This window comes from Centroberyx gerrardi, chromosome 8 (assembly GCF_048128805.1).
Source record: "Centroberyx gerrardi isolate f3 chromosome 8, fCenGer3.hap1.cur.20231027, whole genome shotgun sequence".
NCBI lineage: Eukaryota > Metazoa > Chordata > Actinopteri > Beryciformes > Berycidae > Centroberyx > Centroberyx gerrardi.
Genome location: NC_136004.1, coordinates 21,393,696 through 21,420,614, shown reverse-complemented (window position 1 = coordinate 21,420,614; position 26,919 = coordinate 21,393,696). Strand labels below are relative to the sequence as shown.

The window sequence follows — 26,919 nt, the reverse complement described above, 5'->3', positions numbered from 1 at the left end:
ACTCTTGACATAACAGTATGCAGAAAGAGAGCTAGAGAGATCGTTTTTTTTTCTGTCCTAATAGAGGACTTTCAGTGCCATCCCAGTATGCTTTGCCGCCTCATTGATGAAGGCTTTACCTGTGTCCTCAGGCCCACTTGCTACGCCAGTAGAGCCACACCGTTTCTGCCAAAACAAAGACATAGATGTGTGAATGTGTTTTACTGCAATTGACAGTTGACATTCTACCCTACGAGCAAAAAATATTTTGTGACCCTGTAACCAAGTCAAGATATTGCATCTATATTTTGAAATGGCAAAATGTATAGCTGTCAGTGAGAATATCAACCAGTTTTTGCAACTAATAAATTGGCATTTTTCTTCTCAATTTGTTTACTTAAAGGGCAATCCTGTTAAATGTGCAAGCTTTGATGTTTGAGAAGAGGAAAGATAGAGAATGGTACCTATTACATTATTGCCTCACGGCTGTTATTTTTCACAGTGAATGGAGTGAATGGAAAATGTGTTTTAAAGCTTTGATGAATTAATTACTTCATGGTATCCTTGTAAAAACATTTTGAAAGATGAATTACAATGGTGATGTATCGTCATTCAACAGATTTTCATTATTTTGTTTTGACGAACAAAAGATGGACTGACTCTGGAGGTGTATATATAGCGGAAATGAGTTTTAACATGTTATCAACACACTCTGGGCCACACAAAGCATCAGTAATAAAGATTTGCCATTCTTTCAAAACTCTGCCTTCTTTATTGCTCTTACCGAGTCTCAAGCAGACCACCAGTGTAATTTGGTTTTGTTGAATAACAGACCTCTCTGGCTGTCATATTGCAGCCCCAGAAAAAACGTTTCTCCTTTGTGCTGCCTAAGGCATAGAGAGCCATCAGAGTTAGTATCTATATCTGTCAATTCTCAGCTACACAGTCATATCTACATTACTGTACAGTAATGGAGAAAGAAACACAAAGAAATAAACACATTTACAAGTACAACCTTGTGAATGTGTTGTAATTTAGCCCCTTTCACATTGACGGAAAATAAAGCAGAAAGGTGAAAGTGTGTCCCAGTAGGGTTACATTGGGACACAATACAAGATGGAGCATAGGTGTGAGAGGCAATCTCAGCTGACATGAAGTGTGATGTTCTTCCACCTGCATTGCAGAATCATTAAATTTATGCATCTTTGACATGGAATGGAAGTTGAGAGCCCTGTGTATCAGTTGTTGAAGTTTAACCAGCAGCCTTACTTTATAATAGAGTTACTATTGAGCCATAACACATTGCTTAGTTTAACCTGACTTTGGCTGAGTTAACTTGCTGACTTATGGAACTCATTGGGTTCCTTGTAAGTACAGTTATTGTTGTTATTTACTATTTCAATAATTCCAGGGCATCGTCCATCTCTTACCCGTCTTTGTCAGCAGAGTGGAGAATTGCTGTGCTAGAATGTAGTCATGTATGGTGTTTTACTAATGTATTACTAAACTCTCATTCTCACCGACCCCCCACATGCCTCATACTGTTCTTTATGGGGAGTCTGTCAAATACGATGAGATTCTCTCTGGGAAATGAGCTGTTTTTAGGCAGAGTAGCAAGAAAGAAGATATCCCAGTGGTACTGTCAAAGGAAGGGAATTGGTCTGACAGCACAACTTGAGTACAGAATAAACTCATCTTACTTCTTTCTCTGCACTAAACTAACTCTCTCTCTCTCTCTCTCTCTCTCTCTCTCTCTCTCTCTCTCTGTATTTATAGATCTGTAGCTATCTAGCTGTCTGTCTATCTTTGTGTGTGTGTGTGGGTGTCTCAGTCACGCAGAGACAAATACACAGAACACAATAGAATGATTAGCTCTGAACACCCACACACACCTACACAGTAGAATTCTACAGTAATAGTTCCATCTGAAAGAATGGAGCCTAATCAGTAGATAGTCTAACTATTATTTGTGACAAGACTTATGTCAGTGCCATTTTCCACTGATCACAGTCAAACTTGTTTTTAACCACTTTATCCTAGCTAGTGCAATCTTCATAAGGCATGCTTTAGCCTTTTCGAAGTTGTACCAGTATGTCAGGTCAGCAGTTTTGCAGAGCACATGTAGCTGATGCACAGGTGGCTATTTATTTCTGTATAGTTTTGAAACATTTGTAGAAAAAAGCACATCCTTTTGAGGCTGAAGCATCTCTGAAATGACCCCCCTGCCTTCCAGAAGAATAGTTTTTATCACGTCTATTACAGGAACGGATGTTGTCACTTCATAAGTCATCCTTTATCCTTTTGAAATTTATTTCCTGTTTTACAGAGAGAAAAGGATGTTTTCCTTTTAAAATCCAAGGACAGTGACAGTGAGTCATGCACGGAGTCCTGTGCAAAGTGCTGCAACTTGAGCTCAAAAAGTCTAGAACAGTTGTCATCAAGTGCAGCGTTTCACAAGAGATTCCCACGGAATTAAAAAGGCTCCTCTGGTTTTACTTGGTTGAGTGCTGAACAGTAGGCTCAAGGGATGCATTTTTGTTAGTTATACACATTGAAAGTGATGAATAGCTAAATCTTGAGATTGGAATTAATATTTTCCACAGCCCAATGACCCTTAAAATGAATGAAAAGCTATACAGCGTAATTCTGAATGTAGCGCTCATAGAATGTCAAAGGTTTCATTATTCAAGGACTATTTCTTTGCACTGGCAATGTTTTTTTTCAGTTGTATTGTACCCTCTACAGTTTTCTCAACAGCGATCATGAGGAATCTGTGATGAAAATGAATCCTACATTTTATCATTCGTGTTGGTATTCCATGCGTTCATATCTGCGCATGTAAGACAAATTAGAGTAGGCTGCTCAGTGGGGGCATCGTAACAAGTCTTGGACTGCGACATGCTGTGTTAACGAGCAGCAAGGTAATAAATTATAATGCACCCACTACAGGGAATGCTAGAAGAATCAATTAGCCCACTTACATCTGTACACATGTACATGATTTATGTCTTGTCTTTGTGTGGAATACTCCAGCTGTGCAGATCACTAATGAGACAAACTAAAATGTTTTGTTTTGTTTGTTTTGTTTTATTTGTTTGTTTTTTAGTCTCATCAGTTCTTTGGATTTCTTGGGTTTCTCTCCCGGCAAGTAATTGCTCTGAATCAAGTAATGACATTTAACATGTGATCTCTGGTCTGACAGTTCACAATTGATGAATTGATCCTAATAGATCTTAATTACCAGCGTGAAGCTTACTTACCCTGCATGGGGCTCATTACAGATGAAACCATTCTCTGTGATTTTGATGGTCTTGCTGAGAGAGCTGAAAGCAGTCTGAATCACACTCTTGCCTGTTTCGTGCATCCGTCTTCACACCTATTCAGTCACATTCAGGTCTCATCAAACTAGCGACAGAATGACTGATGGATTGGTCTTTGCTCAGGACAGGTTGATTAATTAATTGAATAAAGCATTACCCTTGATTGATTGTGAGCAAATGCAAATCAAGATCACTGCCTGGACATATTGCTGGCATTTTGCCAGCATTGTCTGATAAAGGATTCCAAGCATGCAATGTTCTCTCGACGCTGTTCACAAAATTGTCCCTGGCACTATAGGCTCAGCTGGGATTGGGACGTAAAGTGGTCCATTAATATCATTTAGAGCCTATTCTTTGAGTATTGAGCTGCGAACGGAAGGCTGGCAGTTGGCACAACAGATGCTGTCTAAGCAGAAAGCCCATAGAGTATGAAGGGTCCAGCACGATGTAACCCTCACTGGAAAGTTTGCAGGCAGCAGGATCAGTTTTGTAAACTTCCAGCTGAACTTTGAAGATTAACTGTCACACTTCAGACAACATTGCATTCTCTAGTTGAGTGTCTAAGGATTTTTCCAGACCTGATCTGTGCTATGCCTTGCTTCTGTACTGTTAAATCAATATTTGTGAACAACTCTATCCAAACACTGAGAACTACCAAGCTGAAGCTCTAATTTGTGATGACATCAAAAGTTGAAACCTCGGCCTGATCCACTGATAATGAGAGCTTTATTCGAGAAAAACATTGCAACCAAAGTGTCCAACCCACAGTTTCACAGTATCAACATCACCTTTAATTCAGAATTCATGAAATGGATTAATTCTTCTTGCCAAAAATATACATGACCAGTCGATGCCAATGAGATGTCATCATCTTGACTTTCTTGAGAGTTGATCAATGTTCAGCGCTCCTCTCTTCTCATTCTTTTACTAAATGCCAAATATAAATTCTTTCCATCTACCCAGTGCAGTGTATAAACAGTACATTTTGTACTGGGGAAGCAGCGAGAACTTGTCTTTGCATCAGTCTGTGCTCTGAGCTGACTTGAAGAACTAAAGTAGGGGGGATGTGATGCTATGCTAAGAACCTTTTTACCTGCAACAGAGGGGAATTGCAGAGACCGCACTTACACTCTCATAGGCCAAAACAAATCAATATCCCAGAATCAGTGGCCTGCTTGCCTTCCCAGAAGACCACAAGACGTCCTTATGAAAATGCAGAGGGTCAAAGAGATGTTCCGGAGAGATATGTATCTGGCCAACGTCTCCAGGCCCTGCAGAAGATTGACTGATACCTGTAAAAGCATGTAGGGATTTGTGTTGGACAGAATAGACGTAGGAAAGAGACCTGAGACCCTAGAAGACCTTCCACCAGACCAGGATATGGAAAGACTAAGACTGCAGCCAGCCATTGTGCATGTACAAACATTGGAATTCACTCTAGTATGTAGGCCCTTGGAACAACCCAGAAAGCTTCATTGCATGTATTTGTCATGTTTGCTGTTCATTTAACCTCCATTTACATGAATCCAAGGATAACATAAATATAGAAACAAAGATTGCTTCAATTCTACGCAATTCGTTACTGTCTCATATAGGCAGAAGAAATTTTCCTGTGTTATAATATGTGATATCATACTGAAGTACATTTCCAGAGAATGGTGGGGGAAAACAACAGTACATTATGTTTTTCAGAATTGTTACAACAATCATATAATAAATCTCACTCGGGTGTAAATGTTAAGATAAACATTACACAAGTTCACAAATGCATTAATTGCCTCTATATCAGTGTGGGATTACATATCAGAATATTGGTTCTCTGGTATCTGACAGATTAATGTTGCAGATCAGGCCTAGTTCATGTTCATAATTAATGATTAGATTGTCCAAAGCTTTAAGAATTATCTGAATAATTAAATGGAATAGTATTTTCTTTTGTACAATAGCGTCTTCTACTTTTGTAGAAAACTTTTAGACCATTTTTAGCCCCGCTCTATGGATCGAAATCTCGCTCGCTCTGTTCACCGCTTTTGGTCACGTGGGTGAAAGTGTGCCACAGGGAGTTAGATTGCAGAGTCTCAATCGGGAGACTCGCGTTCGATTCCCAGCAGGGACGCTTCCACAAAATGCAATGTCGCGGGGCTTTTAGACTCTTAGTCTTGTTTTTTTAATATTTCATTTGAGTTATAAGTCTATGGTACATTTAGAGGAAATGACAAAACAAATAAAGTAACTGTATGATGAGAGCATTACTCTTTAAAAGTTAAGCACAAATTGAGTTAAACTCCCACTTCTTCTTCAGTGGACCAGTTTACTGGTAGTAATAAAGGGGAGAGGCAAATGACCTCAGACATGATCAAATAAAATGCATTCACTGAGAGGGAGACAGAGAAAGGATATTATAGCTGTGAATCTCTCTTTCACGTTCTCTTGTCTTTGTCTCTTCTTTTCGTATGTCTGTGATTTAAATATATAGCACAACGCAGATATGATCTAAATGACTTGCCTGTCAGCAGGTTTCCGTCTTGCTGACTGGCACCCATGGTCATAAAATCCCTTTAAGAGAATCAGTGTTGTTTGTGATTGTTTATGATATGGCTAGTAGTTCATCTTGGGGTCTTAAAACTAAAGACTTTTATAAAAATGTAAAGGCTTAAAGACGAGATGAAATGAAAAATGCCTTTTTAACCCTTTTAGATCACATCCCCGGTCATACTGTGCACCTATTTAACAATATATGCCAAAAAAAAATACCAAAAATCAATTTCATTGTATTCTTATATCAAAATTCAATCATGTTTTCTTCCTGTAAAACAAAATATGCCGTGTGCTTACGTAAGCATGCCCGTAACTAATTTCAACCAATAATATCATGACATCCACCCATCAATCAATCTTCAACTTTTAGCGCACATAGCTAAGAGGCTAAGATTCATTAGTTAGCTAGCTAGCAACAGCATGGTACTTCGGTGTGTCTTCGGGTGTTATGACACACCCACTTTTCAACGTTCAAATCAAATTCCTCCCAACGTTATGTCCCGCCTGTCTTTCCTGTTTCACTCGGAAATACGTCACGATACGGAAGTTAGATACTCTCGAAATGTCGTTTCATCTCGACTTTAAACAGCCTTTTATAAGCCAAATGTGTATTATTGCCACTTACAGTATGTAGGGCTATGCAGAGACTACTGTAGCCTCACTCTTTTCTCTATTTTGCTGTGCCGCAGATCTTTCGATGCGATGGCATTGGCTTGCTAGAATGTAAATAACAATTTAAAAATGTCATTACAAAGTGTAAATAATATCATTTGGATGGAGAGCTTGTGAAATTGTGATGGGCAAGCATCTCATCTGTGATTACTACAGCAGAAAAAAATATTGCCCCACGATACGTATTGTCACATTTTTGTATTGCGATATATTGAATTTCGATATTTTGTCCCATCCCTATTTAACATACTGTTAGTTAATTACTGTTAGTAACAGATAAAATTATTTGGCCCCAAGTAGTCAGTGAATGTGTCTACTACTGGGCCCTGAGGTAGAGTACAACCACACAATGTAATAAAATAAGATTGAGAGATGTGGAGAGTTGTCTTATTTAGTACAACTCTGCTCTCCTGCTGTTTGAAACTCTCCTGGGAGCTGGAAGCACCGCCATTCCAAACCATCAATCAACTAAACTACAGTACTACGCCTATTCCTTCAATTATCGCAATTAAACAATTAAGTGCTGTTTGACTGCTGCCCACCAAAGCAAGGATGAGCTGGAAGCAATTAATTTGGCTAGAATGTTTGGAGGCGTTTCCTGGCATTTGCAGATAATGGCGTATGTGTTAAAACAGCAGCGCTGGTCGTTGTCCTTGCTCTTTCTGGCAGTTTAAATGACTCTGTTCCCTTTCTCTACCCTCAAGTGTCTGTGTGAATAAATGAGTGTAAGGTGTGCAGGGAGGCATTAGAGGGGAAACCCCCCAGTAAGGCTTTGGGGAAGGCAGCTGAAGAGTAGCAGTAAGCAGATGGGACATGGAAGTTTATTGAACTGTAACACTGATGTAAAGGTGTTGCAACAGGAGGAAGGCTTGTTGAAAAAGAGGTTGCCCAAACTCCTGTCTGTAATCTTGATAAAACATAGTCAGATCAGCAGAGTGTTCCCTCTGGAAAGACCTTCCACTGTTGTTTGACCATTTGAGACATGGATTGATCATTTAATGTTCCTAGAGTTTCTTTGTGTATGTGTTGTGCACGTGTGTGTGTGTGTGTGTGTGTGTGTGTGCACTCGTGTCTGTCCGTGCATGCTCTTGTTCTTTCCGGCCCTCTCATCAATTGATACATCAGTTGATTGCATTGAGCCATAAGCCCCCAAGGCTGAGGCTGATAATTGAGGGCTCTGATTGAATGTCTCCTCATCAGCCCATTCTTTATGTGCTGTGGTACCACAATCTGTTAAACAGAAGGACATCCTGACCTCACTCATCTCCTATTTCTCAACCTCTTTCTTTATTGACATTTTTTGCTTTTGTTATTAATTTTTTTTTTCTGCAGGAGAAACTGCCATTAATGTGAAGTTGGATACACCAAGTCTGATGAGGTCATCCTGGCAGCAAATATCAAAGCTTAGGGTTTCAAGCAACCCTTTTAGGCACACCCGTGCATAAACACACTTGCGCATGCACACATTTTCATACAAGCCCACGTATAACACATTGACAAGTGTAAATTTTTTAGCCATGCCATCAGTCAAAATTGTGATGGCTTGCTTCATCAGTTTATTTTTATTTTTCCCACGGTGCAGCCAAGGGCATCACAAGGCAAATTCAGGTCAGTCAGTCAGGGACGCTTAGTGAGATGATGCGCTTCGTCAGATGGCCTCTAGAGGCCGTCTTTGAGTGTGAGATGCAGTGTTTCCCACAAAATCAAGTTGGTCAGTGTAGGCTATAGAAATTGATCTAAATCGATCTCTGATGTGCACATCATGTCTTGTTTGTCATTTGGAGATGTGCAGACCAGCAGCATTGTACTGTGAAACTTAACATTCCACAATTTGCCGAATTGTAAACAGTAACACGTTTTGTGCTGCCCTACAAACTTTAACAGTAGGTAACGTTATTACTTTGTGGTATTTAAGTAACATTATGGAATTAGATAATTTAACTGTGTCACAGTGCTTCAGTGCATAGAATTGAACACACGCACCGCAGGTCTGTACAGGATCTGTGCTTGTTTTTATTTAAACACATTGACTCCAACACATTGACACTGTCGGAGAAAAAAGAGGTTAAGTGAGGAACAGCCACATCTACAATACCCTTAACACAAGTAAATCGTGCATAACCAAAATGTAACATAGGCTATTTGTGTCAACAGCAGTGGCATATATGATCCATGTAGTTTACAATTGCTACGAAAAAATGTAGACCCAATGCATAAGTTAGTTAAGGTCCTCTTTTTTTCTCCAACATCTTCTTCTTGATGATTCTGCCACCAAAAAAGAGGTCAGAGACACGCATTATTTTTTTCCTACCCCATTTTCTGGAAGACCCGCCCCTACTCTGTCTCTGATTGGTTAGGTTTAGGCAAAGGAGTGAGATGTTATCCCCGCCTCCAAAGTCTCAAAAGTCAACTTGACGAGCGAGCGAGTGTTGACCAGTTGCGAGCGCATAGGGAGGGTCGAGCTCGCGCTCGTCACAGCCCCGTGCTCGCGGGACCGCATTTGTGCACGCGGAGCAGAAATGCTTCCTCGCGAGGATGCTTTTCTGCTCGTGGATACTGTTCTGTGCGCTCGCAGAGCAGAAATGCTCCCTCGCGAGGATGCTTTTCTGCTCGTGGATACTGTTCTGTGCGCTCGCAGAGCAGAAATGCTCCCTCGCGAGGATGGTTTTCCGCTCGTGGATGCTGTTCTGTGCGCTCGCAGAGCAGAAATGCTCCCTCGCGAGGATGCTTTTCCGCTCGCAGATACTGTTCTGTGCGCTCGAATCACGTGCGCGCGCCTGGTTTTTATGTGCGCAGGTTTTGAGACTCAATAAACGCCATAAGTATTACACTGAATGTAGAAACATGCAGCACAGAAGTCAAATCTTTCAAGTTAAGTTAAGAACTTGAGTTATGAATGAGTTATGAACACATAACATACCTTGATAGGCATCTCCCTCAAATACAAATGGGCTGGTGGACATGGTGCCAGGGAGAACTTCAGGTGGTGGCAGTATTAATCAAGAAGGTGTGCTCTAAACTTGCTGTCCTGGAACACATCTTCATCGCACTGATGACCATGCCTTTGTAATTATGAAAGTCACTTCTTGATCCTCTGTGATTTTATGGCACCAAAATTGCTGACTATGTCCTTCCACTGCTGAGTCCCAGTTGGGAAACGCACAAAATGGTCTTTCAGTGTCTGCCAAATGGCATTGTAGCTTTCGGACACGATGATACAAGGACCCTCTAAGTCACAGCCAACCTCTCAGCCAACGCCACCAGAGCACTGAGCATTTTTGCATGTGAAATGTAGGGAAGGATTCAGTGCATTCAATTCAATGTGTCAAAACGATTAGCAGACTTTTGGAAATAACAAAAATGCATCTCTTATCAATCCAATACATTTGACTTACAAACAAAATGTTTTCTTTTCGTCATATTGAAAAGAGAAGCTATTATCTTTTTCTGCTTTTAATAACAGTAAGCAAACCTGTTGCTCCTCACCCAACAATTGCAGCTCAGTAAACACACCTGCCATGTTTTTCCAGTTGGTGGAACCGGAAGCAATGTCTCGGAAAGGTTTTTGTCTTATGGGGGATTTGGATTTTTCGGGTGCGTGGTTGTCAGGAAATAAAGAGAAGCATGAATGCCATAGTACACAGAGTTCACACTTGTGCATTCATGCTGAGCTTGCACACTTCAAGCCACACAGAAAGCATGAGCCAGATGCCAATAGTTCAGCCAAAAGCTCACTTGAGTTGTTTTCCCTTTCCTAATGCACTTCACATTGATCTAGTTTTTTATTTGGATTGCCTTTTAACTGAGCAAAAATGATGAAGCTAGCTTTATGTCCCACATGTTATCACAGAGAAAATTATTCACCATGTTAAGTGGTTTGAGAGGTTCACTGAGCTGAGGACTCCACAGAGGAGTGTTTCCTTTTATGTTTACACGCATGTGATCTGTGTCTTTGTTATTTAGCTTGTGTGAGTGTGTGCACACACACATGCGCACACACCCACGCTTTCATATATGTGTTTGGTAATGAGCACCCTCGTGACAGACTGCTCAGGGGCTCTTACATTTACGCCCTTTAGTCCAATACTAATTAGGGTATTATAATTTGTGCTGCCTCATTTGGTGAGGAAATTACTGCAATCAAGACCTAATCCTCCCTCTAAGTCAAGAGACCATGAACTACTGAAACCTCGGAACAGGAGAGAGAGGGAGGAGAGGGGGGCGGTTTACTCAATCTATCTCTTTCTGATCTTCGTTCATGCCCGTGTTTCTCTCTTCATCACTCTCTACTGCTCTGTTCTCTCTTTTCCTTTTTCTCCTTAAAGTCCAGTTGCGTCTTTCTTGATTACTGTTTCATGGTCTCATCTTGTTCCCTCTCTTTGATGTTGCTTCACTCTACTAAATATATCTCTGTCCCTCCATATAATGACACTGAAGAAGTTACTTTGCCTTTTCCCTCAGTTTAGAGTTCTGTCTCTCTCTCTCTCTGTCTTTCCCTCTCCTCTCTATCTCTGTCACTCTCCCTCATTCTCTCTCCTCTTGCTGAGGATCTGTTTGTTTTTTATGGGAAGTTCCCCAGTAGACTACCCCCCACTACCACCACCAAATACACAAACACACCACCAACAACCCCCACACCTCACCCCCTTCCTCATAGGTTCGTCAAGTGTCTGTAATTGGCCTTGGTGTCGGAGGTCAGTCCTAACAGGCTTTCATTAACGCCAACAAGTCCCAGTGGTAGGAGTGTCAGCCTGGGAGCTTTAAACTCCGCTGTGCTCTGTACCATATGTACCATATGTCACTATGTGGGCTGTGAAAAGATCCTTATATGAAACCAATTGTGATGTTAGTGAGACACTGTCAGATGCCCAGGCTTTGATCTAAGAGGGAGACTGCAATGCAATCTGAGTGAGTGTATTAGAGGCTGCCAGGTATATATACTCCTCTTTCTCCGTTTCACTCTTTTTCTTTCTCTGTGTCAAGGCTGATGTGGTGTGTATGTGCTGATGAGCTAGGACATTGATTGGGTCTGGACACAGTCGTTACAGATCCTGACTCTATTGATCAGACAGGGCATTTAGTCCAACATGACACTCTACAGCCACAGACGCACACACACTCACACACACACACACACACACACACACAAATACACACAGTTCTTACTCTCTGTCTGTCTCTCTCCTTCTCCTTCTCCTTCTCTCACACACACATACACACACTCCTCTCTCACAGTGCACACAAACCCACAGAAACATGCATGATTTAATTTGGCGAACGATTATGTACAGCCAACTTTCTCAGCACCATTGTAATAGTTAAAATGATGGCGATATTAAAAATGGTATTTCTAAGTGACAGTAGGGACAGTTTAAAAGTCCTCTGTAATGGTGTTTTGGGGACAATGGTGCTCATTGCCATTCAAATTAATTAAGGTAAGTGCAGCTAAGAATGTTATTTTTTTTGTGTGTATGTGCATATGTGTAAATGAGTGCAAGAATGTGTAATAGTAGGTTGGTTTTATGTGTAAGAGAGAGGGGAGTGATCGTCTTTCTAGTCATCTTGTAGGTGTCAAAGAAGAATTCTGGCTACATTGTCACTTGGCATATCTAATAATAATAATGCATTTTATTTGTACTGCACTTTTCATTCACAGTGAATCACAATGAATTGTTACAGAGTTAAAAACAAAACATAAAACAAAAACGAAGAAAATAATCACTAAAGAAAGTTAACACGAAAAAGCCTTCCTGAATAAAAAGGTCTTTAGGCCTGTCTTAAATGAGTTCAAGGTCTGCGCTGCCCTGATGATTAGGGAGGCTGTTCACAAGCGTGGTGCAGAACGCCTGATCCCCCATGGTGCGGAGATTGGTACTGGGGGCTCTGCTCAATGCAGTTTTTGCAGTTTGATTCGAAAGATCAGCTTGCTAGGCTTGGGCGATATCAAAATTTGAACCTTGCAGTAACAGCCTGACAAACAAATTAATAGGCTTAGGCTATAAAAACTAAAATTAAATAAATCTAAATAATTTGCTAAACTAGGCCTCAAAGACCAATGTAAATTCAGATCCCATTTCTTAAGCATTTTTGGCCAGAAAAACGAGCATGTCCACTTTCTCTGGCTTCAGCAGAAATTGCAGTGAATTCACAACATTTCCAGCTGTGCTGAAGAGGCGTTCCTATGCAATGCTACTGGCACACATGTACAAATACTTTAGGGCACATTTTGCCATCATCATCATCATCATCTCGTCATTGCCACCTATGGCAGAAACCTCCAGTGATGGCCTGGCTCACACCCAGTGGTCTGTCCACTCAACGACTGACACTTGCAGGTTTTTCACGGCAGCTGTCACTACCAGGTCAAAACAGATCAAAACAGCTGAATCAGGTCCAGTCCAATTTGTGAACAGCTGCCACTTTGTTAGCTGCTCTATTTGTGGTGTTTTTCCTACTCCATCTTACACTCCTTCACCAACACTTGCAGCCATGTTGTTGGTTATATGCCTTTGGAAACAAGGTTGTTTTTCAGGCAATCTGATTCTAATTTCCCCTCTGGGCTTATGGAAGGGGCAGTGACTGACATATATGACTGTAAAGTAACACTAGACCACATATCTGTGGTTTGTGCAGAGTAGTCTGCCTCTCTAATTGCCTTTTCCACATCTGAGCACACTTTATGATATGCTGGGATGGTTGTCTTCACAAGATATTTGCATGCTGTTAGCTCATATTGCAAGTCAGGCATAATCAGCATCTCTTTAATCTCCCATCTCAACAGTTTGGAATGATACCACCACTTTGGTGACACCCCTGGTATAGTCTTGCTGCCGTTTACTTTGCAGGTGCCCCAGCAGTGATGGAGAGTTGTGTACCGTGACAAGGAATTGTGGGCCGTTTACTTGATGTTGGTGGTAGGGGCAGCCTTGTAAACTCCACTAGATGGTGGTTTATCAGGTGGGAGTGTAGGTTGCTTGTGTGTACTGTTTTTGTAGCAACTTGCTTTTCATAAAGTCTGCATACTACCTCATCCAGATTCAGCAGCTTTCTTGACTCATTAGGTTTAAACATAAAGAAAAACCAAATAGGAGTAGCAGCATTTTGAGCATTTGCCATCTTTCTGCCATTACAGAAAAATATGTGCGTCATCTCATTCTTGCGTGATACGTGATTGGCTTCTGTAAATATTTTACATGGCTCATGGGCTGCACGATGTTTAGTCATTTGAGTGACAATGATTATTGTCCCAATACCATGCTGAACAATCCTTATATCACCAAAGCCTGCATATTGCTATGCATCCATGCTAAGTTTTTAAATATTTTCCACAAACTGAATGCACGATAACATGAATTTTACATTAATTAAAGTGGAAATTTACACTTTTTATAGTCTTGTAACAAAGCACCGGGAGCAAATATGTTTCATATAACAGGTCATCTTAATGAGGCAACTTAATAAATATCTAAAGAAAATCTTTACACCAGTAGGACAAATTTAAAAGTAGCTGTAGCGCAGGAGTTCTCCCCAAAAAGTGTTATGTGCAGTGCTTTTGAGGTGTGAGAGAGAGAAATTGGTCAAGCAGAGAGACACTGACTGGGCCCAGGGTCAGAGGTCCTTTACAGAGGCTATGTTTCTGGCTCTATGGGAACATAAAAGAGCCTGTGGTGGGCAGCACAGTGATGGAATTGGATTACACTCCAATTGAATATGAATAAGGGCTCTCATGAGATCCACTGTACACCACAAAGAGTTCAGAGGTGATCAGGATTGCATTAGCTACTCTAAAGATTAAATTATATATTAAGCTCTGCATCTGGATGGAATAGCCGCTCACCGAATGGGTGATTTTTGTGTTATGTTTTTTATTGCCTTTTTGTTGGTATGTTTATAATCACTCAAAAGTAATTGTGACAGTCTATTTCATTGTCTTGTGTTTGATCAGAGGATCACTTCATATCTTAAGAGTACAAACAGATCTCAGATCTGAATGAGAGGAGTGCAAGTTCCCTACTTGAAGGTAATGAGCTGATCAGCACACAGCACTAGCATCCTTGTTGATTGATGATTTGTTGTCATGTCAGCATGTCACGTTGATGGAGCTTCTCAAATTAATGATTATAATGAATTGATTTCCAAGCTCTTTCGTGAGATTGATTTTGATCGATTGATTGATTTTGGTTTTGCTTTTAGTTCTGGTGTTGCAAGTAGCCTAGTTTTAAGGGAGAAGTCGATATACTGTGACTAAAATAAACACAAGAGCAAGCTTAACAAGGAGAATATTAAAGATTGAGGAACAAGGTCTACAAGAATACTGCACCAAAGAAAATAATGAAAGTGTTAGCAAAGTGTATTTTAATGTAGGAGAAGATGAGGCTCATTTCAAATATTATGATGCAGTGTATAAATACAAAGGATACCTGAAAGCTGCTGTCCTCCCTGGAACTTAAATATACATCTGACAACATTGAAGAAAACTAATCCAGGCAGCCACTTTTAAATCTGTCAGTTTCCAGTCTTGCTCATAGAACCTAACCAGCAAACATCACAGAGCAAAGCTGACAACTGGTGCTATTTGTTTCTCATTCTGCATATTAGCTTCCCCCAACAAGTAGGTAAAATATACAAATTATCCTGTCAGGTTTTTCTGTTGACAAGATCTCTATTATTGTAAAATGTGTTTATTTGCCTTGTCTTACATTAGGATAATACCAAAATATTTTTTGACATGCCAGCCTTTTGTATCTGTTCAACTCCAACCTGAAGAAGGATAGCCTAATTACGTTTGTACCGACCTGCTATTTGACGGCACTCATAATAGAATTATTATTGTAGTGTCTGAATTAGATGCATTTCAGTGAAATCTGTGTAGGCGAACATGAATTGGTAGGCCTACAGTTGGCTGCAGCAAGGTTCTCTGTTGCTTCAAAATCTTGTGTGTGTTTTCTTGGAGAGAGAAGGGGGCGTGTGGGGAGTGTGAGTGTGACTGTCTATCAATGTGCTTGTGCGTGTGTGTGTATGAATATTTGTCCAAAGATGTGTGTTTTTGTGTCGATGTACTGTATGTGTGCAAGCATGTGGGTGTCCTTCGAATGGGGCAGTATATGTGGGGACACCAGCAGATAGCTAGTATCTGCAGGAGTTGGAGGAGGAAAAGCCAGAAGTAATAGGATTAGTGTCAGACCAGAATATGCAGCAGGCCTGTACCCACCAGGCCAGCTCAGCCATGCCAACACACACACACACACACAGACTTGCACTCACTTGCATATTATCCATTAGCCATACACACACATTCTTGCATATACACACACAAACAATCCCTTACATTTTATAGGTCCCCCTCATTCTTACACACTTTCATCTCACATAATCACACAGTCTCTCCTCTAAAGCCCCATTTGGATGTTATTGGTTTTCACGACAATGTGCGTAAAGTAATTATTAACACAAGTCATCTGTAATGTTGATGACAAATTCACACGGGATAGGAGATCTCTGTAATCAGTCTGCAAAATTACAGAGATGGGAGTGTCTAATCCATTTACGCGTTGTCATCATCACACCAAAAATATACCATGCGTCACACTTAAGTTCCACAATCGACATTGACGCACTTGAACAATAACAGTACAGCATGGTTACAAGAGTTGGGCTTGAGACTTTTGGTCTGATCTCAACATCTTGATTGAAAAATTGCAGAGTCCAAAAAGGTTATTTTTACTAGGCATTTTACAGGAGGTAAAAGAGACCAGAATGTTTACTTTCATGGGCACACACAGTCTCTAATAATTACTGACATGGCTAAAATTACTACATACTCCTGTAATGATTAAATTACCCCATCTCCCCTGGTAAAACTAATCCTGTCCGAATAGAGCTTAAGACACAAACAGGGCCTTCATTCTTCGCGTTTACTATCATCATCATCATCATAATTATACACTCTCATTTCTCACCCATATATCTCTCCTACTTCTCTATTCTCTCTCTTATCCTTTTTTCCCCAGCTTCTTTCATCTGCCCACCAGGCAACTATCAAACCCTTCTCTTCACTGCTTCTCTTCCACATTTCATATTTCTCCCTCTTCTTTTCATCCTTACTCTCTGTTTGTCCTCTACTCTCTCTCTCCCGGGCAGAAAGGCCATTGCTTCTTTATCAGTGAGCTACAGTGCGGGACATGTCACTCTCCCTCTTTCCTTTCTTCTCATCATCACTCCATTTCTCTTCCTCCCAAGCCTTCATTGCCCTCATTTGTCCCCTTCCCACATTTTGCCTGGACAGGAATATTTGGTTTGCATTCCATCAGGTTGGCTGTGCTTCCTATCTCTATGCAGATTGCTCTCCTTTTGTCCTCTCCCTTCATCCCTCCCTCAGTCGTTTTTTCCTTTCCCTTGTTTCCACTGTCTACCCAGCAGGTTGTTGCATCAGAGCCAGACTCCCCCACAGGGCAAAGCTCTCCTTTCTTCTTCCTTTTGCTCTCTTCCTCTCATCTCTGCTCCTCCCTCTATCTCTCCATCACCTTTCTTTATCTCTTTTCCTCATACTTCCGCACACCCCGATTACTCGCCCGTTTCATGTTTCATCTTCCTCAGAGTCCAAACTCCAAACTGTTTCCGCTACTGTTATCTCTTCAGGCTATCGCTTGCCTCAAATGACCTGAGCTGAACTTGGCTCTCATACAGGCAACTGCCATTTAGCACCTGAGGAAATGAGAGAGATGAAATATATTGAAAACAGATGGGTATTTCCTTGACATGGTTTAGGTCCACTCAAATGAAAACGGCAATACATGCAATCACCTTCATCCTGTGGTGAAGCATTTGTATCCTGATGGGAGTGGTCACTGATGTGATCACTGGAAGATTTGATGAGCACAAAAATTATATAAACCACATTCTGTTGTTCTCTCTGTCACAACATGTTAAAGGAATAGTTCATCACTTCCTATCTCCTTAATGCACCTAAACCAACTGTATGAGTTGACTGTTTGCCTCGGTCACAGCCTTAGTGTTCTCTCTCCTTCCAGACACGAAGTTGGCTGACTCATTGTGTGTCTGCACATTTGATTACCCAAGCAATCACTGTGATAGCCAAACCACCAAGCGCTACTTCCTAACAAAATCAACTTTGTAGCAACAGAAGTTGGCAACCCTGCATGTGTCACTGATGTGATACTGAGCATGTGTGCTACTGTAAAGAGTGGTGTTGCATACCTTAATGGGCAGAGCATGGCACTAACACTGCCAGGGTGAAGGATTAGATTCCAACAGGGGTCACCCATTCTAAAAAAAAAAAATGTAGGCACTCGTGGTACTGTTGCTTTGGATAAAATAACCTACCATGGCATATCTATACACAGCCAGGAACAACAGAACAAAATGCACAACTGAAATTCTTCCTGCTACTGGGGATCACACCCACAATATGCCTGTTCTCTCTCTCTCTCTCTCTCTCTCTCTCTCTCTCTCTCTCTCTCTCTCTCTCTCTCTCTCTCTCTCTCTCTGTCTCTCTCTCTCTCTCTCTCTCTCTCTCTCTCTCTCTCTCTCTCTCTCTGTAATGTTGTCCCCTCTCCTCCTGGCCGCTCCCCAGTATCCGACTGGTTAAAATATTTAGGTGGGTGTGCCGGAACAAGACAAATTACTGTGGAGTCATGCTGTTGCCCTTGAGAAAGACGTTTAGTAATACAAGCATGACAACAAACTGACTTGCAGAGTCCCCCCACCCCCACCTAGTTAAACGGGCCCATACTGTAGCATAATGCTTATCAGTTGTTGTGACAGTGCCCTTCTGTCTCTTTGAAACATTGTTGACCAAAATCCAATACATTATTGGCATATCAAAAGAGTTGAATCAAAATCAGGCAGCAGACATTGCAATTCAATACAGTACATGTAAGCTATTTCCAGTCACATACATTCACATTCAGAGGTCGAGAGTCAACTAAGAACAGGTTAATTGCACATCATTTTATCCATTTGTATGTACCTCTCCCAATGGAAACTTCCAATTGAAACCCAGTGAAAGCAGTTTCAAAGTTTAAAAAATCTACTTTTAAAAGTCCAAAAAATATCTAAACCCCCCTAGCGGACCTATCAGCTAACCTAACCTCCAAGTGCCTGATGGCTTCTGGTTTTCAGTAGTTGCTGTCCCAGATTCCAGCAGTTCTCTGCATGATGCTCTATAATCTTCATCTCAGCAAAAGCAGTTGGAAAAGGCTTGGTTAGTATGGAAACTATGTTAGTTTGACAGCCATTTATTAACCATTAGACCAAATGTACATAATGTACTGTAACATCTACTGAGTACTGAGGTATACTTTGAAGTCTGGTTCAATTCAAGGAAATCATGTCATCATCGTGTCATTGGCCTATTTATGTCACTAAATCAGTGTGTCCTCCGATGGTTAAAATTAGCAGCCGATGTTCAGTTGGAGATGCAGCCGTGTTCAAGATACGTCATTTGGTAAAAAAAATGTTACCACCCCAGCCTATCAGTGCGTGCACATGCACAGTAACTCTCCACCTTATTCCTCTTATCACCAACCCCAAACCCCCCTCAACTCCCCCGTTGAGGGGGGTTTGGGGTTGGCTCTTCACGGCCAGTGTCTTGCATTTTTTTTAATCGTGCAGTAGGCTGAGAGAAGCTCAAACTGGGTGCAGAACTACTCTTTAAAAACCCAATGCGCAACCACTGTACAGCGCTTCCAATCGTTGCTCCAGCTCTCTCTGTTTTTGTATACACTGGAGTGCCGGCCTTCGCAGTAGCTGAGGGAACAGGTGAGGAGTGAGTGCGTGTGAGCTGAGGAGCCTTGGGAACTGCCCATACAGCTTGAGCATGCCAACTAACTAGGGCTGCCAACCGCTGTAGTTACTTCATTTACAACTAACGATATATTTCCCTCTAAAATGAAAAATTAATCATAGTATAGTTTGAGTATGACAATGAAAATCATATTACATGGCTACCTGTCCTGACATCCTTTCACGAAGCCAAGAAAGACCTCCTGTCGTTAGACTCAACTAGAGTGGCTGCAAAAGGATGCCTTCAGAGTAAACAGCGAACCAAGACCTGCTCTCAACAGTGATCGCGGATTGGGGCTTTAAGTGTGTCATGGCATTAAATGTTGTGTTGAGAATCACTAGTCTGATGCTTTTAGGCAAACTTCACCCCTTGGCGCTGCTGGTCTAGCTGCTATAGCAGAGAATGGCTTGCGAGCCAAGTCAGAGTTGCCAAGGGCGACTGGCTGGCCTATGGATGATCTGTCATAAATAGGCTGATTAAATTAACATTTGCCCAAAGTGTAATCCACTGACCCTCACAGTTTCAGCCTCCTCTCACAGTATGAGAACATATGGTTCTTACTTCATACTTCAGTACATCATACAGCCTCACAGCTCATTACATCATTCAGCAGTGGGTATGTGCGCGCACGCTTGTCTGGTCTTGTTTATTTATATAGCCCTTTATCACAGTCAAGTCTCAAAGGGCTTTACATACCATCATATACATGTCATATACTGTACATACTACATCATATACATACATTATATAGTACATCATTTACTACATCATATACATACTATACATCATATACTATGCAATATACATACATCATACATACTATATATCACATACTACTATTATATGCTAGATCATATACATCATATACCATACTACACACAAACACGCTCACGCCTATGGGCAATTTAGAGTCTTCAATTCACCTGACCTGCATGTCTTTGGACTGTGGGAGGAGACCGGAGCACCCAGGCAAACCCACACAAACACAGGGAGAACATGCAAACTCCACACAGAAAGGACCACGGTAGAATCCACAACCTTCTTGCTGTGAGGCGACTGTGTGTTCGCTCATGTGTGTCCACTCAGACATGAAGTACCATAGAATATTAACCATATACATAGGCTAGAACAGTGCAGGTTATTGCACCATTAAGGGGCTGTGTCCACCTGGGACCTGTCTTTGTAATGCTGGCAGTTTTTCATTGTTGTTTTCTATGAACAGTGCTCCCAACCTAATATATCAGGGATGGGCAATCATGTGCCATGGAGGGCCAAGAGTATGCAGGTTTTCCTTCCAACCAAAGACTACACCAGGTTGAAGGGTGGGTGGGATCACATCACAAGCGCAAAGGACGCCAGCGGAAAACACCAACAAAAACAACAACAAAAATGGAGCAATTGGAGCAACTTATGCTCGTAACAGTACATCCATGTCTGTATGACATGAAGAGCACAGATTATCACTACATTATTGAGAAAAACGCAGCCTAGAGAAACATATTTTTCTTATGAGTGTCTCTGGTGAGTAGGTTACTATTGGCAAATAATGTTACTTGCGTATATAATGTTAATGACCATACACTGCCCTATTTTGCATCTTTTTAGCAGAAACGTGTCTCCTCCCAGCACTCACCACCTGTCTCAGCACCTGGCACTACCCAAGCTCTTATCACCTGAGCTAACACCAGCTCAAGAGGTTGCTGGTGCACACAGCCCCCCAACTTCATCAAATTGAGTTAGCAACTGCCTACCTGACTTTGTGTCCTTCAGCGCCCCCTGCTATGAACATACTGTCCCACTGAATAAAGCAGCCTATCGTGGTGAGAGAATGACTGTGAGAGGAAGAGAATTGTGCAGAGGGAGGGATGTAAATAAGAAAGAAAGAGCACAGGAATTGAGTGGGGACTGGTTGGTGAGGACAAAAGGTGAGACAAAAAGAGACTCCTAATAGGCCCCATGGTAGTCATTCTGTAAGTTGACTTTGAGTGCAATTCTGACACTGGTGGTAATCCCAGATTTAATAATGTGACAATGGAAACGTTTATCTGGTTTTCAATTTCACTTTGTTTGCCCTTGTGTGTGTCTGTCATTCAGAGAGCTTAGGACAGTAAACATAATAATAGAGTAATAATATAAGAGTTATAGGCGCTTGCACATATGGTTGGGCGTGTGTGTGTGTGTGTGTGTGTGTGGGGGGGGGGGGTTAAAATCCCTGGTGCTGGCTGATGTTGAACAACACTGATGTTTTTACAGTAATGACATGGGGCTCTTTGCTGTGTTTGTTTTGGAAAAGGGCAGCAGTAGTCTAGCAATTACACTGGAGATGAGGGCTTTTACAGGCCCTGTCATTTCCTCTCCGTCTCTCTCCAGCTCACTTTGCCCACTCCTCTCTCTTTCCTCCTCCTCTCTGCCCTGAACAATGAGGTACAGCTGACATTGCCCACCATCCCTATATCCCAGTCACACTGGTGTTCTCTGCTACAGCTTCGCTACAACAGGCACACACTGCCATACTACATCCTCTTTTTCTTCTTCGTATTTGTGTTTTCTGTTCCCTCCTTTCTTTACTCTTCACCTACTTTTCCCCTTTCTCCTCTGCTAGCAGTCATATCCTCGCTTCTTGCCTCCTCCTTTCTTCTCTCCCCTCTCTGTGTTTTCCTCTCTTCTCATATCATCTTTCCCCTAGAGATGACAGTGGTTCATGCTGATTGTCGTTATTGGGAGCTTCCACTTTTCTGATTGGTTTATATAACTACATCAGTGTTGCTTTCTGCAGAGCCTCAACACTGCAGGTGTCCTCAGCATATTGCTCCTTATCTCAGCCCTCTGTCATCCTCTTTCTAAAGCATTCTGCCTCCAAGCTCATCTCTGCTCACCACCTCTTCTTCATATTCTGATGTTTGTTTTTTTTCGCTGTCTTTCCCTTCATCTGCTATGTCCTCATCTTTTATTCTTGTTTTAAATTCACACTACTTTTCACAAGCACTCTTACAGAGATGTTCATACGCTCAGACATGCACACACACTCGTGTGCGCTCACACACACGCTTCCTCATTTTTTTAATACTTTGTTTCCCTGGCATAATGTGGAAGGTTGTTCAATATGTACGGTGTGCTCAGTCCCCCTTAATTGGATCATTTTTTTGCTGAGGCATTAAATATAAGCCCTGTACCAACAGACTTTTAATTGCCTGTATTCATGTTAAGCCACAACTAATATGTGATATTTATTGGGATTTACGCAGAAGTGTGTCTTTAATGTTTCCCCCAAATAGATTGGATCCTAACGAGAATCAGAGGTGATTAAGAAATGTGTACACGGGCCTCGACATTTGGTTCCATACACACACACACACACATACACACATACCATGCAAGTCCTCAAAGTTTCATGTTTCCATACACACACGCAAAAGTTCATACAGGTGTGTTTACACCTATACACACACACACATTCCAACAAGTCTTTGTGCTGATGTTAATTATGCAAGACAGCTTCTCCATTAAGCCACTAAATCCCACTCTTCACTGGTTTGATTGCACTGTAATGACAAAGAACTAATTAGCATAACAAGTATTCTTTCCAGTGATTCGCTGGCGGGCAACAATTGTCATTACAGTAATCTGCTTCTCAAAGGGACCATGGATTATTTCTCACCTGTGATGTGTGTGTATGTATATGTGCGGGCGTAAGAGTGCACCAGCTTGCCCCAACGTCAAGTTTGTATGTTTGAGTGATAAACAAAATGAGAGATTGAGTGACTGTGAGAGTTCATGTTTGCGTAGTTTCTGTATCCTGACCTGCTTTCAGAGGGTTGGAGGGGGAGGGTCAAGCACCATCAGATAATAATAATACTAATTAATCTACGGGGAAATCAAAGCAAACTCAGCTACAGAGATGCCAGCAGGTGGACTGAAATCCAACTGCGCGCACACACTCACACACACACACAATGCACATACACACAGACAAACTGACACAGTTGTTTATCAGTGTGTACACACCTCTGCCATGTTATCCATTGTGAATCCGTCCTATTTTCTCTCTTCGTTATTCTTGTTTGTCTCCCTCTCTGCTAGTAATTAAAAGAATAGTTCGGTATTTTGAACCCTGGGCCCATGATCCGTCATGATCCTTATTAGTAGAAACCATAACTTCGCTAGCTGCCTGCTCCGCCCGTCCGGTAACACCGGGCGGCCCCCTCTAACTCTACTGCGATAGAAACCTAGGGGCATACGCAACAGTCTTTGAAAACTATGATAAACGTGACACTCACAGTATAATCATACCGATGTCAGTATATTATCTTGAAAAAAAATTTAAAAACTGAGCTTTCTGTCAATAGTTGTGTATTTTTTTTTCTCAAAGACTAACTACCTTCTAAGCCAGTGTTAAGAATCCACAAGAGCCAGAAGAATGCCACTGCTGACAGAAAGTTTTTTTTTTTTTTTTTTTTACAATTTTTGCCCCTAGGTTTCTATTGCAGTAGAGTGGGAGGGGGGCTCCCGGTGTTACCGGACGGGCCGAGGAGGCGGCTAGCGAAGTTATGGTTTCTACTAATAGGGATCATGACGGAAAACATGTTATTTGGGCCCAGGGTTCAAAATACTGAACTATTCCTTTAATATAATTTGAACATGTAACTGGGTGGATAAACACTAGACAGATTTGCTGACAAGCAGATCCCTGAAATGTATCAAGCACAAGCTTGTCACATGGGGATACTGTTACATAAAATAAGAAATTCATTTCACTGAAAACATGATTGGTAGACAACCCTAAACACACATTAGCACATGTCTGATTGTTGATCAGTATTCTTTTTTTTTTTGTCAACTGTTTTTATTGGTGAAAGTGAGACAAGTACAACATAGTCAATGGTCAATTACATATCACCATATTTTACCAGTATTCATAGTGCTCGCAAACTCCTAATTGATTTGCAGTGAAGAACAGGCTTTTAAACTCTTCCCCGCTGTTGTGCTTTCCTCTGCCCTCGCTTCACTTCACAGAAAATAAATGACAGTGTGCTTGCTCACAGTAATGTGTCTGCTCTAGTCGAACACTGAACTTTTCCTTGGCTGTTTTACTCCACTGTCAAGTATTTTCCGCAACTGCCTTCCGCACAAGATGAATGGCAGTGGCTGAACATAGGGAAACATTTTCTCTATTGTAAGCCTGGTGTTAGATGTACGCTTCAAGTGTAGAAATGGTAATATGGTTGAGTTGCTTTCTCCTTCCCTCTCTGTAAGTAAGTACTATATTGTAACTGACTGAAACTGTGGGGACATTGGTGGTCACACAGTTGTCTTCGAGACACTGCCTTAGGTGCCCTTCTAACTGGATTTCCCCCCACTGTTTTTTGTGTCCTACTACAGTTGGCCCTGGAGGACCCGGTGCACAGTGTTTCCCTCCAGCAGTTTGTCTACGAGAAGCTGAAGGCCCAGCAGGCGCTGATGGGGGACCAGGGCTTCGGGGTCCTGATGGAGACCGTGGACACAGAGATCGTCAGGCAGCTCCAGGAGTTCCTTCAAGGCCTCTGAATCACAGCGGCGGCCTGCCTGTCTCTACAATCCATCACCTTACACACACATCTTTGCCTAAAGCGTACCTACCCCCTCCCCCGCTTTTTGAAAACCTACTGGAAAGGGTAACGATCTCTGCCCCTCCAACGTATGGATTCCTGATCCCAACCTTCCCAACCTCTACCCATGCTAAGCCTTATCTATATCCAGACTTAGCCTCCGCTAATACCCCTGTCCCAACCCAGAACCCCCATTCTCTTTTACCTGGATACCTTTACCTCCTTCTTATAGAGAGAGATACTACCTTGGCGTTTTTAAAACATCCGCGTAGAATCGTCACTACACTAGAGCTTCCATTCCATTCTTCTTCTAGTTTCTTCTCTTTCTGTAGTTTTAACGTGGAATGGGTAGAATTTTGGAGGGATGGAAAATAAGTTGGGGGTGGGCGGGGGTCAGTAGAGGAGTAGAGCGATATAGCAAAAATGATCTGCAGGTGCCAGAGCAGGAGACTCGGGACTATTTTCTATGGAGAAACTTACGGATTGTAGCAGAGATGCGGATAAACCCAACCTGAAGGACCTAAAGCAGTGTTTACAGAATCTATTCTTAAAAGAGAAAAAAAGAAGATATGTAATTTTGTATGTATGTGTTTATTGTTTTGTCATAGCCAGAGGTCAAGTTGAAGTAACTACTGAGAGAACTAGAAAACTTTTTTTGAGTTGAGTGGGAGGGGATTTGTCTGGGTGATTTTTAATTGATGATTTGTAAGCGTGCTGAACCACATTTATATATATACATACTGCTGCTAATTCATGGTGTGTTGGAGCACTTTAATAACCAAAAACTGTTTAACATGTTTTCAACTTTTCCCCATGGTACATCTTCTCATCATTGTAGAATGATGGTGGGAGTCCTGGGAGCAGTGATCTTAGATTGTTACCCTTGTTACCCCATCATTTCTCACCGCTAACTTTACAACATGTGGAGCAATTGCAAATCTAACATGAGATCGGGCTGTACAGGTGACTTCACCCTGTTTTTCATTTTAAAGGATTAGACTGACTGTCCTGCTGCCCTGCCATTATTTCTGATTTGACTGGTCGTCAATGACTTTCTTGTGGTATAGTTGAAGTGTTTGATTGATTTCTTTGATTTGGCAAGATAACCAGTTTGTTCCATACGTTTTCTCAGAGCCATTGATTACTTGGGAGTTTGGCAAGCCTATATCATGAAGAGAAATAATAAATGACTGCATATTTGGCACCTAAATTCCTGAATAGTTGAATGATACATGAATAGGCTTACACCACTTTGACCTGTTCAGCACAGAACCCAAAATTGACTGAACCTAAACTTCTGGTTTAATAAAAACATAATTTGTTGTAATGTGGAAACCCATTAAAAACAAGTTTGTGATTCACTTTGTGTCCCAACCTAAAGGTTTAAAGACCGGGGCCAACACCCTGAATTTACAGAATACACTTTAAGAATTTATGGATTAATTATATATATATTATATATCCTTTCACTAGGTTTGTCAACCTCCCAGGAGATACTCCTGAGAGTAGCTCCTTTGACACTGTGATAGAGTTGAGTAGCAGTCAGAATCAAGGCCTTATGCTTTTCAGCCTTACCTATCCTTAAAACTCGAAAGACCTTTCTTACTATCATCATATTATTATTTCTTACCTAGTTCAACAGTAGAGGGTTTCTGCACTGGTATTAATGACAGCAATGATGAAGTTTTGAACACAACACGCAGTAGAGAGATGTTTTTTGGATTATAAATTTGGTTATCATGTTTTAATGGGAATTAATCCTTGTTGCTTTTTCCAAAGCCTTCAATAAAATGCAGTAATCAGCCAAAATGTTGCTTCGTGTGCTTCCATTGTCGGTTTTAAGATGTTTGTAACTGAAAACATGCTTTATGACCATTGAAGATCTAAATCAATATTATTGAATCCTTAACACCATATTTAATACCCTGCTGTCTGCACATCCTGAGCTGTCTGAGTCCTTGGAGTGTTTTTATCACTGACTGGCCTCTCTGGCACATTCATCACATGAATGTTACGTTTT

At 41.4% G+C, this 26,919-nt stretch overlaps 1 protein-coding gene across 1 annotated transcript in view; it reads left to right on the top strand.

Annotated features, from left to right (window-relative positions):
• Nucleotides 1–26,698, top strand: part of ipo11 (importin 11) — a 156,830-nt gene extending 130,132 nt beyond the window's left edge. The window contains exon 29 of the mRNA XM_071894791.2: nucleotides 24,694–26,698. Within this exon, the coding sequence (XP_071750892.1) occupies nucleotides 24,694–24,858 (165 nt within the window). The 3' untranslated portion in view covers nucleotides 24,859–26,698. The remainder of the gene's footprint in view (nucleotides 1–24,693) is intronic.
• The last annotated feature ends 221 nt before the right edge of the window (nucleotides 26,699–26,919 follow it).